The sequence below is a fragment of the Xiphophorus couchianus genome, chromosome 19, assembly GCF_001444195.1.
Source record: "Xiphophorus couchianus chromosome 19, X_couchianus-1.0, whole genome shotgun sequence".
NCBI lineage: Eukaryota > Metazoa > Chordata > Actinopteri > Cyprinodontiformes > Poeciliidae > Xiphophorus > Xiphophorus couchianus.
In genome coordinates this window covers 20,494,451-20,511,996 of record NC_040246.1, presented here as the reverse complement: position 1 = coordinate 20,511,996, position 17,546 = coordinate 20,494,451, and the positions used below count along the sequence as shown (strand labels likewise).

The window sequence follows — 17,546 nt, the reverse complement described above, 5'->3', positions numbered from 1 at the left end:
TTTATGTTTACAGTTATGCCCAAAATGATTCCCACCCTGGTAGATTTAGATTTTAAAATATTTTTATTCAACCATGAAGTTTGTTTCTGATAGAAAATGGAAAATGAATACAAGTCATAAAAAGATAAATTAAAAAAAAAAAGATAGATTTGAATAATCAAACCGCTTGTATAACTGTCGGTCAACAGTTTGCATGTATCCACTGATATTTTGATGGTTTATCTTTGGTAATGAGCTTGTAGGCTTTGCGATAGGAAAGCTTAATTTCCGTCACCTTAATCTTGATCTCCCTCCACAGATTCCAGATCAGATTGTGGTGGGACTCCACCGCCTCTTAAGTGTTCATATTTCTTCTAGAAAGATGTTTGTGATAAAAATGGTGGTGTTGATAAGTATTTTTTTGCTCCCAGCTAATGCTAACAGGCGACAGATCACATGCCCATCATAAGGCAGCACACAGACACACAGGACAAACTATAACAAATGCACACACTCATACCTGCAGGCACTTTAGAGAGCCTAGTTAACCTCACAATCATGTTTTCATACTGTGGGAGGAAGTCAGAGTACCAGGAGAGAATCCTTACATGCACAGGAAGACCATGCAGAAAAACCCCAGGCCGATTTATATCTAGTAAAATATAATTCAAACAAAGCCTCAGACTTCATATTATCCCTATTATCAAATCAAAGTCTTTCAGAAAGACAACAGCCTTTATTCATTTGTCTGTCGCTCCAGTTTTCTGCATCCCATCATGAAACATGGCTCTTCAGAGATGCTAAAACAGAGTGTTTGATTGTTACAGGCCACTCATCTCGGGGTCAAGTGCTTCATACTGGTCAGGCTTTGTTGGTACACATCATCCAGCCACCAGAACAAGCTTGTCAACAAGTGGCCATGAATCTTTTATGGAGCTGTTAATTATGTAGCTGTGCACTTGAAAGTGTTTCTGTCTGTGCCATGTGAGCATCTGATTTGGAGGTTTTATGAATGAGCGCAGTGTTAAGAGCTTCATGGAGCATCATGACAGACGCAAGCACCCACACACAAGGTCTGTTTGAGGGGAAAAAAAGGAATTACTAGAGGAGCAGCTTTCCTCATTCACAGACTCCAGGCTTACAGGTTCAATCTGCATCATGGTTAATTAAAGAACTCAGCAACAAGGAGTTTAAGCCATCTTAGTCTGATGTTTACAGGCTGTTATGTCACCAGAGCTGCTGAATCAGAGGTTATACTGAAGCAAAGACTATTATGGAAGACCACAAATATCCCCACAAAACAGCTCATTTGTTAAGTCACTGAAGCTTCCATCCAAATTTCCTAAAGATTGTATTTATGCAGCAAGATAAAGAAAAAAGATAAAGATTTAAAAGAAGAGTGAATGTGGCTTCTTGTGCACGTATCTGGTTAAATTGCAATATAATTGAAAATATCATTTATTTCAGTAATTAGTTTCTATAGACTAGAGATACACTGATCCAACATTAATATCTTTATCTAAAAAGAATAGATTGGGTATCGATATAACCGATCCCTGAGAGCAGATCTATTCATTCAATTCTATGCTTTGTGCTCTGAACGACATCAAACTTTATCATTTATTTTAAATTGTATTTAGAATTCCTAATTGCACTTTCTGAACCATTTGAAAGAAGATTTGTTGCAGTTTTTTTTTTTTTTTTACATGTTTGACCAAGATCTATTGTTTTGTCCGTTTCTTTATTTTTTATTTATATTGACCGCTATACTCCTGATTGCACTGACTGGACAAATTAAAGTTGTGTTGTTTCTACATGTTAGACCAAGCATGTGAAGCTATTGGTGTGTTTAAGTTGTGTTGTTGTGGTGCAGAATTATCAGATAAATGTGTAAATCAGTCTCTGTTTAAAAAAAAGAAATGTTTAAGTCAATTCAGCACTTTCTGTGTCGGCCGATACTAACACTCAGACATCTGTATCCGTATACAAAGGTAAAAAAGTTAATCGGTGCATCAATAATGTAGATTCATTAAGTACAAAGTGATATAGTTCACACTGCCAAAAAACACCTAAACCTTCTGGAGAATCTAAGTATTGTCGAGTAGAGCATTGACAAGAGGAAGATGAGAGACACCAGAGTCAACAATATAGAGGAGCTGAAGGCTGTTTTTAAAGCACGAAGGGTTTTCTGAACACTTCATCAGAGGCACACACTGATCACCTCCAGGCCATGCTGCACTGATGCAGTAAATCATGCAAAAGGCGCCAAAAACATTCCCAAATATTGTCCAGGACACACAGCATTTCTCTAGATATGCTTTGGCAAGCGATTCAGCATAAGTGCTTATCTGATGTTGACATGAATAATACAGTTAATGTTTTTACTACAAAATGCTTGAAAAGCTGGAGCTGGAATGTAAGATCGAAAAACTAAGAAATCACACTGAGTAAAAACATCACATATTTCACTAAGGCAAGGCCAAGATGTCAGGATGTTCTGTGGTTCTGGGTGTGCTGGCCAGATTTCTAAGAGATTATCCTACAGTTCCTGGTACGACTGTGTAAACAACAGTGGGATCTGAAAACATTACAGAGGTGGAAATCAGCATGCTGTCATATCACAAAATATACAACACCCTTACCAAACATGGATACGACCATGCAGGTAATATCCTGCTCACTTCACACAACACTTCCATAACACACACAGGAGACAGAACTGGAGACAGATAATGCTGCTGCAGACATGCACTGTAAACAAACAAACACACACACACAGGTGTGTATTCTCACTCACCAGGGAGCAGAGTTTCTCCACAGCCTCCAGAATCAGCTCCTGGTGTCCGATCTTTTGAACTCCCAACGCCTCCAGATCCTGGGACGTCAACTGGAGCAGGTCCAGACCTGACAGGTGCCACTCCGACACCTGGTACTGATCAGTGGGAGCATCCAGACCTGGAAGTCATGAAAGCGTTTTAGTTTTTACTACAAGCAGATCCGGGGCATAAATGGAAATTCTCCAGTGTCAGGAAATCTCATGCATGTACCAGCATGAAAAAATGCCTCTCACTCTGGTTCATGTACCGAGGTTAGGACCGAAAAAGTCCCATTGGAAGGAAATCTGGATTTTCACATGCAATATATGAATGAACAGCAAAAAGTAAATGCAAAATAAATTAAAAAAAACACTGGAGGATTTTATTAACTTGACTTGAGTTTGGATTTACGGCAGTTAATTGAATATGTTTAAAGTTTAAATAAAGTCAGCTGCTTTATTTAAACTCGGTTTAAATAAACTCAGTTGAATAATCATATTTTTTTTTACATCATATTGGTGTAAAAAATACTGATTTATACACCAATATGTATTGAAACCAATATCTTTCAATGCATATTGGTGTTTTGCAACATGCTGAGTCATTCTTGTTCATAGTCTTATCATACTCCTAACTAGTGGGATCCCCCAGGGGTTCATCCATGGTCCACTTTGTTTTCTGTTGGCATAGCTACAGCTACAAGCTAAAAAGAAAAAGATCAGATGTCACTCAGTTCTCCCAAACTAACTAAAGATAAACTGATAGAATATTTATGTGCTATGTTTGTCATTAACTGGTTTTTGTTCTTTCCAATTGGTTGAAAATGCTGCATCATGACATCTGATAGGTACATGTAATCATTATCACACCATGACGGTTTTAGCTTCTTCTCTGGCTCCCTTTCCATTTTAAAATGATTTTCAAGATCTTACAGTTTTTTTAATGTGTTAAATGGACAGAGAGCTCCTGATTCTGCTCCCCACAGGGAGGTCAGTAAGGTGAGGTGAGCAGATCCTCCTGGATGTACTGAGGAGCAGATTAAAATAGGGAGCTGAATGGGCTTTCCCAGGAGCTACCTGAACTCTGGAACATCCGGCCCAAACACATCAGAACCTCTGCAACATTTTAGAAAAAATCATTCAACAATCACTTGTGGACTAGCGGTCATTTAAACCAAATTGCGCTGTGACTTTTTGACTGACTGTGTGTTTTTTGTGATTCACTTGAAACTTATTGCTTTTAATTTTTTTACGAAGAAAGAGCTGAGCCAAAAAGCAAAGCTCTTTTTCAACCAATCTGTATATGTTTAGAAACTCAGGATGCCCCCTTTGTGAGGATTTCTGAACAAATCCCACCAGTAATCTCTTAATTTCAGCAGCATGTTTCCTCTGACTGGGAGTAACGACAACATCTGTTTAGGGAGGTAAAGCTTAGGGTGATGAGACGGAGGGCTTCCAACCTCAAAGAGTTGGAGTTCATCTCAGAAGGTGAATTGTCAAAATACCAGCGGAAAAGTGCAGAAAGCTGTTATTAAAGAAATTATTTTCAGATTCCCATTTTCGCTCAAATTGAAGTAAAAACAAAATGAATATTTTTTTAAAATAAGCGAATATGGCTGACGCATTTCTTTTGAAAGTGCTCAGAAAAAACTTTTATTACGAACATAGAACTTTTAGCATAGAGAAGCAGAGGACTCCGCTGTGTTGTAACTGAGTTGGAAAGCATTAATCCAGGCTGAGCTTTGTGGTTAAATCTCTTCGCCTTCACACCCCCCCCCCCCCCCCCTCCACCCCCGTCTATTTTTTCTTTCCAGAACTTTGTTTAGTTTCAGTGTGTCAAACAAAATAAGCAGGAAAACAACAGAAGGCCATTGTTTACCCCGTTGAAGCGTTTAGTTGTTGACACTGATCAGAGCTGCACTGTTTGTGGCTTCTCTCTCTCTCTCTCTCACTTCCTCATTCCACCTCCACCTTTCACTTCCAATAGGATTTGCGTGCTGCTTCTATTTTCGACGTAACCGCCCCGATCCAAAGTACCTGCGAGGGGATCAAGTGTTTAAAAAAGAAGAAGCGGGTATGTCCCTCACCTTGGAGCCACTTGGTGACTCTCTCCTCGCTCCACGCCGCGATAGGCTCCATGCTCGGCGTCCTGCTCCAGTCGCTCGTTCAGCTCCCGGCGGTCCTGGCCGACTTCTACCTCTCCGGATTGCTGGAGGAAGGAAAACTTGATCCTGATTTGGAATCGGATGATGACGAATGGCACTCCTTTTCTCAGGTAACAGGTAGAGTTTCCCCCTGTAGTGTCAGCCAATAGTACGGAGCTGTCAAGCCCCGCCGGGCGCAGGACCCCTCCCACCGGCACCTACCACCCCCGCCTACCTGCACAACTTCATAACTGCCTTCATAATCGCGCTGCGGTCAGGCTCAGGAATCTGCGCGAGAAAGAACGGCGCAGATTTGCGCCCTGTGAGCAGATGACGCACAACAGCAGCACCTGAGCTGCGGAATTATGGCTAAAAAAATAAAATAAAATCTTAACCCTGTTTCCATATTGATTTATTTAAAACTACCAGATTCAGTTTAAAAAAATTCTTTACGTCTCCAGAAATTTGTCAAAATGTTCTAAAATTATGGTTACATATTAACAGAGAGATATATTTCATGTGTTTAGTTCATTAATTTTTTTGGTTTACACATAAATGAAAACCTAAAATCAAATTTTTAAGATTGTTAAAATATAATCTAAGACCAGATCAATAATTTTAAATACAAAAATCTTATTAAATAATTAACTGTATTGTTCATGTGCTGTACAGCGTATTCCCTCTGTGTTTAATAGCATCAGTGCAGCGTTGCATGAAGGAGATCAGCCTGTGGTTCTGCTGATATGTTGAGGAAGTCCAGTTTGCTTTAATACTGACCTTAATATGTGATGTTGTTTCTTGTGTCTTTCCATTCAATTCCCCCACAGAGCTCTTGAAATGACTTTTCTTGACAATCTCTGAAGGACCATGGTTGTCTTTGTGGATTGTTAATTTTTATTCTATCATGCTTTTTTCTTCCGCTTAACTTTCCATCAGTAAGCTTTGATTCAGCTGTTAAGAAACAGCCAGTTTTCTGGCTTACTTTGCAGTTATCCATGTTTCTTGTGCACCTTTTCTCTACTTCTCTACTTTTCCCCCCACACAACTTTCCATGTATATTAAAGCACTCTTCATTCAGTTAATTAGTGGTGACTTTTTTGTGGAGAGTGTAAGGAACTGTTTTGGTGGGCAACTGTCAAGTCAGCAATCTTCTCCATGAGTGCCATAACATAACATTTCTGTGTAAGAAGTCCTCTTTATTGGTACTATATAGTGTGAATTTTTTAAACAATCGGTTGTACACCTTAGACAAACGCTTGAAATACATCATAATGTCTATTGATGCTATATCTTATCTGCACTGTTAATTTAAATAATGAAATAAATCCAACTTTTAATGATGCCACCAGGTACATTTAGCCAGTTTTTCCTCTTTCGTCTCCAAATGGTGCAGCAGATTCATTACCGAGTTGCATCTGTGCTGCTGCTTTCTAATGCAGGAACTTTGCTCAGTGTGAATCCTCAGTATATTGTGACTCACAGAGAGTAGAGTGAAATTCTCTATTCATAAATAATCACAAGACTTTGCTGGGAAAAGAAAAGTTAAAAGTGCCAGCCGACCTAATCCTCTTATCCAACCAGTCTGCTCTCCTGAGAAATATCCAGAATCGTTGCTAATTTCACTCTTTAAACTCTGTTGACATCTGGGCTCCTAAGATGACAGGACTTTGCCCAAAGTTTATGAATATTTAATTCTTGACTCAACATTATTTTACTGCTTAAAACAAGTTTTCAATGTCATCATCCATGCAGCATCTTACTTGATAATATTGTGAAGGTTACAATAAAACTCCACATTTTATTACATGAACTCTGCAGGTATCTATTCTAATATGAAAAACTAAAACTTGTGGTTCAGTCTCTGATTTTGAAATATCCTTTCTGCATAATAAACTTTTAATTTGACTTTGATATAAGTTTTTGTCTTTTTTTATTTATCTTCATGTTCCTTAAGTTTACATAAGTTTAAATTTATAATTTTCTGACTTTTCTTAGCTGAGTTAGTTATGACAGTAATCCAGTTTTATTATTTTATTTTAATCTATTTTTATATTTAACAGTTTGCTTGGTTTCAGGGCTATAAAGGGGATTTAGTGAATATCTGCATGCTGTCTTAGAGTCATGTGATAAGTTTCACAGTCGTGTCTCACAAAGTTTTCAGTGCACAGTTTCTCTTATGGAAGTAAAGGGCATGGCCTGATCAAAAAGCCGTATTCATCAAAGTGCTGCCCTCAGATATCTGGCACCCCCTGCTGTTGTTTTTGATCGAAGCTCAAGAGGCCTGGTCAGGGCAGAAGCCATATTTATACATCAGTAAGTGACACATTGTGGTTTTATGCTGCAATAAACAAAGTGTGTGATAAATGAGTGAAGGGATGAGTGAGTTTCCGGTACTGACTTGCTGACAGCTAGCATTTAGCTTCTCCACTCCTGTACAGGATAATCAGTAACCAGAGAATGTTACTGTTGTTTGTCTGTGCAGTTGAGTTTGTATCACAGATGCTTTCAAAGACAATACTCCTGGCTTCTTGTTTTTTTTTTTTTTTTTGCCCAACCCAAATACCCGAGGAACACAGTCAAGCCTCGACATGCTGTTTTTGCTCGACGGCGCTCTCTGAGTCAGATGATCTCATTGCTTCTTGTTCTCTTTCTACAAAAGATCTGGTCGTGATGACAAATACAAAAAAAAAACACTGGAAAACTTTGTTTTCAGTGCAAGAATATTATTTCTTTACCAGCTTTTGCTCCTCTTTATTTTTATATGAAACTGTAAGTCCACCATCTCAATGCATCTGCAGCCTCTTTGTCCTATTAGCACTTTCTGTGTGAGTGATGATTGCACTGATGTTTGGAATGCAAAGAAACTGCTTGCATCTGAAGTCTTAATGGCAAAGAGCCAGGCTTTTTATAATTACATTACCTCCTTCTGTCATCATTCAGCACAGATTGGTTAATTACTGCTCCTTCAATATGGAGGAGATAATTGGTTTCTTTCACTCTTTTGCGCGTTTCCTCTCTCAGCTCAGATAAGCAGGAGTTATCACTGCCATTCTCAAAGTCCTTCAGCTGAAATCTGGCACACCCTGTGTGCCTCCCCCCTCCCCCACATCAATGCCTGCTTTATCATAACAGGCTGAAGACAGACTGTAGAGGTGTACAACTGAAATGAATTCTGTTAGGATCATCTGCACTGTTAGATAGCTACAAATTAGTAATTAAAAATTTTGAATCTACAAATTACAACCTTGATGAGAGTAGAGATATTGAAATGAAAGCTGACTGAATGAGATATTAAGTGGATATGCATTCTTATCTGCAAAATGCAACATCATTTTAAAGTTTTTTCCTGGATTCTCAATTGGATTTAGGTCAGTACTTTAAGTAGACCATTCTAAAACATTATGCATGAATCTAAACCCTTCCACCGTCACTCTGGTTGTTTTCTAAGAGCACATGTGTCAAACTCAACGTCCAGGGTTCAAATCTGACCCTCCACAGCTTATGTGACCCTCCAGACACTACAGTGTAAAAAAAAAAAAAAAAAAAAGTCTTTAATTTATGGTAACATACCATTGCATAACATCTGTGGATGCCAGAATTTTACCATGTAAATACAGTAAAATTCATATAAATACCGTAATATTCTGGCAACCACAGCTGCCGGTATTTTACTGTAAATTAGAAACGTTTGTTTTTACAGTGTAGAGAGACACATGAATGAAGCATTCAGGTAGTTTTTATTGGTATTCTGCTAAATTACATTAATGTGAAAAAAGTTTGATGTTATTTAACTTTGATAAAGTCTCAAAGCGCCTTTTTAATTCATATTTTTTTATATATGTTGTTTAGTCAATACATTTTGCCACAACTGGCCCTTTTGAGCATTCAGGACGTTAATGTGGCCCAAATAAGAAAACAGTTTGACACCCCTGGCTTAGGGTCGATGTCCTGCTGGAAGATGAACCTCCACCACAGTTTCAAGTCTTTTGCAGTTTCTTAAAGGTTTTCTTCCAGGATTGTCCTGCGTTTGGTTTAACTTTGGCCAACGTCCCAGTTACCCCCACAGCTTGATGCTGCTACCAGCATGTCATGTTTTAGCAACTCCAAACAATAGAGCTAAGGTGCTTCAATAAAAAGCATCCTGGCCTTTTCTTCTCTTCTTTTCTTTTCCTTTCCTTTTTTTCTTCTCTTCCAACAAGCAAAGTACCTTGAATAACTGAAATATTTTGGAGCGGATCCTATAATCTAGTGCCAGAAGGCGTGTGAATGATAATAAAACACAGATTTGCCCTGTTATCAAAAAAGGCTTTTCAAAGGCTGGTCATTTCAAACTCCTGGACTTCCTCCTTGTAATTGTTGCAGGTCTCGGGTGGAGGGACAGGCAAACAGATGCAGATAACCTGTTTTAACAGGAAAAGAACAAATGAGCCACAGGAGACGGTGTTGCTGTGCTGGTAGCTCTCATCCGAATTTAATCCAGATTATAACAATAAAGTCATCATACAACCTTGAAAATTGAGACTATACATTCACACTTCCACTAGTTCCTCTATAACACAACACCAGCTAATTACTATATCAGGAATTGTAAATAAATGCACCTTACAGGCGGTTATATAAAACATACGCATTCTTCGCGTACCATCTGAGGAAATCCTCCGAGCAGCTAACCGAGAGCTTATTGGCAAACCGCATAATGACGACATAAAATAACACAAACCAAATACACAGGGGACCAACGTCGCGACACTTAGTAGAACAACCATGTTTATTACATAACAGTTTTCAGTTTAGACCCGGACCAACCTGTTTTAACAGGAAAAGAACAAATGAGCCACAGGAGACGGTGTTGCTGTGCTGGTAGCTCTCATCCGAATGGAAGGGAGCTTCCTCGACACCGCAATGATGCACCGTCAGTCCCGCAAGAGCCCGCTTCTGCCATCTAGCGGCGCACCCGTGTTACTGCGTGACATTGCTCCCCAAAACCTCAAAACAACTAAGATCACAATTTAATCCACCAAATGTGACCACACTTTCTGGGGGTCACACACTCCCCAACAAAGAAATTGACTCCTAGCATTAAAGAAAACGTAAAACTTTCAGTCTTGAACTTAAACCCCCCTACAAATATTACATCTTGAACTTCGGGGGTTTTTTCTTATTTTCTTATATAGATATATTCATAGGTGTATTAGTATTTGTTTCAATATGTGAAGGAAGGGACAGTGTATGGAATCATGACAGGATACGATAGTGATGTGTATGGTGTATGACGGTATGTAATGTGTTGCTGGGACAGAGGGTATTCCCCATGGTAGAAATGCTGGTGTCCCACAAAGTCCAATAGTGTTCACTGACCCCTGAGGCTGGTAAGATGGCTGGCCAAGGTACTCATATGTCAACGTCGTTGGGGGCCTCCTCTCTCGCGCTGATCGCCTGGCCGATTGACACTGGGGTGAGGTAGGTCGGTCGTCATTGGCGTCCCATATGGCTGGGCCATCTTCCTCTCCAGTGTCCGCTTCATCATCATCTTTTGCTACTTGTACATAGTCATTGCCACCTGCCCATTCCAGCTCCTGCTCACTGGACTGATTTTCCTTCCTCCTCACAGGCTCCTCTGCTGTGGGCGTAGGCTGCAGTCTGGCTCCCCCTGGTGGCATAGTTTCCTGAGTCGATTTGCCCAGGGATGGGGGAATCACTGCTTGTCTCTGGGGCATGTGGGGATTCATGGTGGGAGATCTGTGTGATTCAGCTGATCTGGACACTCTTAGCCAGTATTGTGTTCTGGAAATACCATCATCCGAGTCAGACGAGTCACTTTGTTGGCATGGTTCTCTCCCTCCATGCTGTTCTGTTTGACTCTTTCTCCTGCGTCTCCCTCTGGTTGCTGCTTTGTTTGGTCGCTGTTCATGTATGCCCACAGGCAAATCATTTACAAGGTGGAGGAGATTTCTGTGAAGGGTACGTGTTTTACTGCAACCCGTTTCGGGACATACTTTGTAAACGGGGCTTTCATTCACCTGTTCTTTGACGACATGCACTGTTTGCTCCCAATAGGACCTCAGCTTTCCTGGCCCTCCTCTTTCACCCATGTTACGGACCAAGACCCTGTCACCGGGCTGCAGAACGACTCCCTTCACATGACGGTCATACTGCCTCTTGGCTCGTGCGCTGGACTGCTGGCTGTTCTGAGCTGCTATTCTGTAGGCCTCTCTCATCCTCGCAGCCCATTTGTCTGCATATTCTTGGGGTGTTTCTGGCTTCTTTTCTGGGAACAGACCAAAAAGCAGATCTACTGGAAGGCGAGGGTGGCGCCCAAACATGAGGTAATGGGGTGAGAAACCTGTAGCCTCGTGTCTAGTGCAGTTGTATGCATGCACAATCTGTGGTAGGTGTTCCTTCCAATTACTCTTTTCTTCCTCCCGCAGTGTTCTCAACATCTGGAGCAGCGTCCTGTTGAATCTCTCAGCTGGGTTGCCCTGTGGATGGTACGGGGTCGTTCTGGAGTGGTTCACACCTGTCAGCTTCTGCAGAGTTGCAAACAGGGCATTTTCAAATTCCCGCCCCTGGTCATGGTGCAGTTTACCTGGGAACCCAAACCGCGGGATAAAGTCATTAAATATTTTTTCTGCAGCTGTCCGTCCTGATTTATTTCGTGTTGCATACACCTGAGCAAACCTACTGAAGTGGTCTACACATACAAGTATGTAGTCGTACCCTCCTCTACTCTGCTCCAGGTGCATGAAATCTATGGACACCAGTTCAAGTGGTGCATTGGTCACAATGCTCCCCATCGGTGCTCTGTCCTGAGTCACAGGTTTCTTTTGCTTTATGCAAGGGCACTGTCTGGTAACATAGGCCTCAATGTCTTTTTTCATGTAGGGCCAATAGAAGCGTTCTCTTGCTAATCCAATGACTCTCTCTGCTCCTAAATGACCCATGTCATTGTGCAGGTGTTTAAGCACAAGAGGTCGATACTCTGCGGGCAAGACTAGCTGTTTCCGCCCCCCAGCTCTCCTGTACAGCAAATCAGACTCTATATGCAACTTTCCCCATTCATGCATCAATCTTCTCACAGGGGTACTGACTTTCTTCCTGTCTTCTTCTGTGAGCACTGCTTTTGACTGCTTCAGCTTTATAATCTCATTTATGACCTCATCTCGCCTCTGGGCTCTCACCAGTTCATTTTGACTAATGGTAGGTAATGTCAAACCCGTTGAGTCTGGATCTTGGGCCAGGTTGAGAGAAGCAACGTAGGCAACATCATGGTTTTTGGCAGCCCCACTCCCTTCCCACACAGAATGGATGGCATCCCTGTTGAGTTCCTCAGTGCATTCCTCTACGTAGTTGTTGATGTCAAGTGGGAGACGAGAAAGAGTGTCAGCATCTGCGTTGACTTTTCCTGGTCTGTATTTTATACTGAACCTGAAGTCAGCAAGCTCCCCCACCCACCTGTGGCCAGCTGCATTCAGTTTTGCTGTGCCCATCACATAAGTAAGTGGATTATTGTCCGTATACACAGTAAAGTGGGGTGCATAGAACAAATAATCCCTGAATTTTTCGCATACCGCCCATTTTAACGCCAGGAACTCCAGCTTCCCAGAGTGGAGGTTGTAGTTCCTTTCAGCGGGAGTCAATGTCCTCGAGCCATATGAAATGACTTTTAGTTTTCCACTCTGTCGCTGGTATAAGACTGCACCAAGTCCCTGTTGACTGGCATCTGTGTGCAGGACAAAGGGCAGCTCAAAATCAGGATAAGACAGTACAGGTGGATGTGAAAGGATATCGATCAGCTGCTCGAGGGTGGTCTTGTGAGCATCGCTCCACTGGATGGGGGTTTTTGATGACAGCTGTGCTCCGTTACCCTTTTTCCCTTTCCTCTGTGGAGTATCTGGGAGTCCTTTAACTTGTAGCAGCTCATACAGTGGCTTGGCAATTCTGGAGAAGTCTTGAATATAGGTTCGATAATAACTCAAGAACCCCAGTAATTGCCGTACCCCTCCCACTGTGGTAGGTTTTTTTTCTTTGAGAGATACTACAGCCTGTATGTCTCGCGGGTCCACCCTCACACCCTCAGCTGAGACTAACCTTCCTAGGTATCTGACCTCTTTCTTGAACAGCTCACATTTTGTAGGCCGCAGTTTAACTCCATGGTGTTGCAGAGCTCTCAGAACACGACGTACTGCATCAACATGTTCACTGAAAGATTGAGAATAACACAGAATGTCATCAAGATAAGGAATACAGCATTCGTCACGTAATGTGGTGAGCATCTCCTCCATGCTGCGCTGGAATGCAGCAGGGGCATTGCTGAGGCCAAACGGTATCCGCACCCATTCATATAGTCCCCAAGGAGATATGAAAGCTGTCATGTGGCGGGACCCTTCAGCCATGTAGCCTTGGTGGTATGCCTTCCCCTGATCGAGAATAGTAAACCAACTCTGGCCTCCAAGGGTGTCCAAGAGGTCCTGGATTCGAGGCAGTGGGTGTCGATCAGGTACCGTTTTCTGGTTCAACAACCTGTAATCAATGCACAGTCTGAGTGTCCCATCTCGTTTCCTGACACAGACTACTGGTGCTGCATAGGGCGACCTTGACTTAACGATCCAGCCTTTGGCAAGAAGATCTTGGATGTACTGCTTGACCTCTTGGTAGAGTGGCTTGGGGATGGAGGTATAGGACTTTTGGACAGGAACCTCATCTTTGAGATTGATGACCATTTGGAGACTAGGTATGTCACCAATGTCATTATCATTTTGAGCAAAAGCCCCTGATTCCTCCCACAGCATCTTTTTCACCTCTTCTTGTTGCTCATCTGTTAGGTGGCTGACATCCACCGGTGGGTGCCACAGTGGTGTGGAAGGTGGAGCCTGCTGTTGGTTGTTTACTAGCCGGGGATTAATAGTGTTTACATAGGTGAAGTTCTCACAACTTTTAGGACAATCTGTCTCTACGACTTTAACAATCGCTTCAATGCTGCCTAGGACGGTTCGCCCTGGCAAGGTCACATCATATTTGGAGTGATTTGCAATAGGTACTTTGATGAAGGGCCTGTCTGTTTTGTGAGTCACCACTAATCCTGCCCCAATACTCAAGCTCTCTAACCTCACACTGTTAAGTGCGAGCTCAAAAAGCACAAATGGCTCCGGGGGGTTAATGTCTGCTGGCACACGGCATGTAATGTAAGCTACATGGCCTGCTGCAATGGTGACTTTCTTAAAGCCCATTTTCACTGTAGCATTTTCTTCTTTTGGAACCTTCTGAGTCTGAATAAAATTGACTATAGTCTCTACACTGCCGTTATCAATCTCCATTGCACCAGCAAGGAGGGTAGACAGAGTGGACATAAGCTTAGGTTGACTCTCATTATTTTTAATGAGCACCTGGATGACATTAAAGCCAATTATCGGCCTATCTAACACTAGGCGACTAACTAAAAACGGCACCCGAATGGATAAGTCTGGATCATTATTACCTTGCAGGTTCACCACCACTTCCACCCACCCATCATATGGAATGTCATCACCAGTGACTGCAGAAACATGCAGAGGGTCATCCAGTAGTTCACTGAGAGGTCTAACATCTTCACCCGGTAAGTACTTTTCCTTCCAGGCACGGTCGAGTAGGCTCACATTAGCTCCTGTGTCCAGTAGGACGGTGGCAGCAAAGCCAGCTATACTGCATTTTAACAGAGATTTGTGGCCAATGAGTGGGGCTGTTAACTTGCATGGCTGTGCCATGTTGTTGGTCTTAACTATATGGCTTTCATTAGATTTATCTTGTGCTGTTGTTGTGTTTTGGTTGGGTTGGGACGTTTGTTCGTACCCGGTCAGAGGTTGTCCCTCTGCCTCGACCGGGTCCCGTTTCCCGACTGCTTTGTTCTCTTCAAACAACCAACAGCTCGGTGGCCTTCCTCCCCACAAATGAAGCAGTGACTGCAATCACGATTAGCCAGTGTGACACATTTAGGACAACCATATGACTTTTGTGTTTTTCTCAAGGGCCTGGGTTGGTCAGATTGACCGTGATGAGTGGGGGAGGCATGTTGCTCCAGTTTTTGGGTCTGTGTCACTAACAGTTTCATGGATTCCATTGCCTGGGTTAGGGCTTCAACTTGTGTACTCAGTCTCTGTATTTTATCGTCACTATTGTTCACAGTCGTGTTAACTTGGGCTTCAACTTGTGATCTCTGGCTAGGATCAGCCTGGGCGCTGTGTGCTTGAGTTACTTTGCGTGTCGTGGTGCGACCCAACCTGCGCCTTCTCTCACTTTCCTCAGTTGTAGTCTTGATTACTTGTCGCAGCAGAGCCTCATCAGATACGGTAGGTTGGGAAAGGAGTGGCTTGAGCTCCTGTCTAACATGCTCGTATTTCTCCCCAATTCCCTGACATATTGTGTTTAAGAATATGCATTGTATTGTAGATGCGTCATATTTGACAGCTGAAGCTGTATGTTTAACTGTGAACATTATTCTTTGTTTGAGCCCAACCATTCTATATAAAAATTGCTGTGGTGTTTCGTTTTCATGTTGTTTAGCACACATTAGGTCTTGAAAAAGTTCTGTTCCGCTCTTTTCACCAAGATGGGACTGGAGGAAGCTTTTCAGCTCCGTGATGGTGAGGTCATCTTTGTTTGTCAACATATCTCTGAAGTTGCCAGGTTTGATTGCACGGAGAACCCCTCTTATGACCTCGCCCTCAGTATGTTTCTCTTTGAGTCCTTCGTCAATTTGTTTACATATGCAGTTATATGTGATGTCAGAGGTAGTGTCACTTACTTGGCCTCCATGTATCCTGAACTCTTTCCGCTGGAGATAGGCCAGATCTTGTAGAGAGACCAACCTCTCTGGCGTATGGTGTGGTGGGAGATTGACAGGACTCTGATGATGAGGCAGACTACTGGGCTGGGTCCCTGAAAGGTCTCCAACCTGATGGCGACCTAATAGGCCAGTTTCCACAGATGTCGCCGCCGTGACAGTACATTCTTGTATCTTCTTGCCCAGCTCTTCATACATCAGTTGTAGCTGTTCCATATTTGGCGTGGCCCTGTGAGTGTGTGAGCTGGGATTTTGCAATTTTGTAGTGAAATGTGTTGATGCGATGTGTACTGTCGAGGTGGATGTTTGCAAATCATTATCTGAAATGATAGGCATTTCAGCTGAATCATCCTTTTCCATCACACTCAAAACAACATCATTCAATGACAACAAATGACCCAAACCCTCATCCTCAGACTTGGCCAAGTCCTCAGACTGCATAAATGTAAGGATATAATCTATGCAGCTTTCTTCATCAGCTGAACTCAGCTTGTCAGCTCCAGGCTGCTCTGTTCCCAACGTCCTGGCAACCTCATAGGCTTGAGAACCAGACAGCTGGAATAGATTCTTTTTGATGCCCCAGATCAGTTCCTTGTGTGTTACTGACATGGTGTGCGTTAACGTGCAGCCCCGGATACCAGTTTGGTTCCCTTGAAGATCAAGACCCTCTTCCTCTGGTCCTCTTCCCTGGACATCAAATGGCCCACCCCTTAGCAGCAGTCGCGTCGCCTTGCTTCTGTGGTCACACACTGGATGGCACCTCACTACAGCCGTAGGTGGTTATCCTGGTCCCGGTGTTCATGTATCACTGGATCAGCAGCTGGTACATCTAAAGCAGTGGCGCCGATCCCGGACGAGCCCCCATGAATCTGTTGCAGGTCTCGGGTGGAGGGACAGGCAAACAGATGCAGATAACCTGTTTTAACAGGAAAAGAACAAATGAGCCACAGGAGACGGTGTTGCTGTGCTGGTAGCTCTCATCCGAATTTAATCCAGATTATAACAATAAAGTCATCATACAACCTTGAAAATTGTGACTATACATTCACACTTCCACTAGTTCCTCTATAACACAACACCAGCTAATTACTATATCAGGAATTGCAAATAAATGCACCTTACAGGCGGTTATATAAAACATACGCATTCTTCGCGTACCATCTGAGGAAATCCTCCGAGCAGCTAACCGAGAGCTTATTGGCAAACCGCATAATGACGACATAAAATAACACAAACCAAATACACAGGGGACCAACGTCGCGACACTTAGTAGAACAACCATGTTTATTACATAACAGTTTTCAGTTTAGACCCGGACCAACCTGTTTTAACAGGAAAAGAACAAATGAGCCACAGGAGACGGTGTTGCTGTGCTGGTAGCTCTCATCCGAATTTAATCCAGATTATAACAATAAAGTCATCATACAACCTTGAAAATTGTGACTATACATTCACACTTCCACTAGTTCCTCTATAACACAACACCAGCTAATTACTATATCAGGAATTGCAAATAAATGCACCTTACAGGCGGTTATATAAAACATACGCATTCTTCGCGTACCATCTGAGGAAATCCTCCGAGCAGCTAACCGAGAGCTTATTGGCAAACCGCATAATGACGACATAAAATAACACAAACCAAATACACAGGGGACCAACGTCGCGACACTTAGTAGAACAACCATGTTTATTACATAACAGTTTTCAGTTTAGACCCGGACCAACCTGTTTTAACAGGAAAAGAACAAATGAGCCACAGGAGACGGTGCTGCTGTGCTGGTAGCTCTCA

General features: G+C 42.4%; 1 protein-coding gene and 1 long non-coding RNA gene across 6 annotated transcripts in view; both read right to left on the bottom strand.

Moving 5' to 3' along the window:
- The window catches only part of cnksr1 (connector enhancer of kinase suppressor of Ras 1), a 32,167-nt gene extending 26,835 nt beyond the window's left edge, over positions 1–5,332 (bottom strand). For 2 of the 5 annotated variants that reach the window (XM_028000368.1, XM_028000370.1), the window contains exons 1-2: positions 4,882–5,330; positions 2,777–2,934 (exon numbers count right to left, since the gene is read on the bottom strand). In XM_028000368.1, coding sequence (XP_027856169.1) covers positions 2,777–2,934; positions 4,882–4,933 — 210 coding nt within the window. In that variant the 5' untranslated portion in view covers positions 4,934–5,330. Of the gene's footprint in view, positions 1–2,776; positions 2,935–4,881 lie in introns of all 5 variants that reach the window. The other 3 variants (XM_028000366.1, XM_028000369.1, XM_028000367.1) reach the window with 2 other exon arrangements.
- A 4,049-nt stretch (positions 5,333–9,381) lies between these two features.
- LOC114133734 (uncharacterized) lies at positions 9,382–17,082 on the bottom strand. Its single transcript, XR_003593259.1, has 2 exons — positions 16,671–17,082; positions 9,382–9,744 (listed from the first exon to the last, which is right to left on the bottom strand). It is a non-coding gene; the product is annotated as an uncharacterized LOC114133734 (long non-coding RNA).
- Positions 17,083–17,546: the final 464 nt, after the last annotated feature.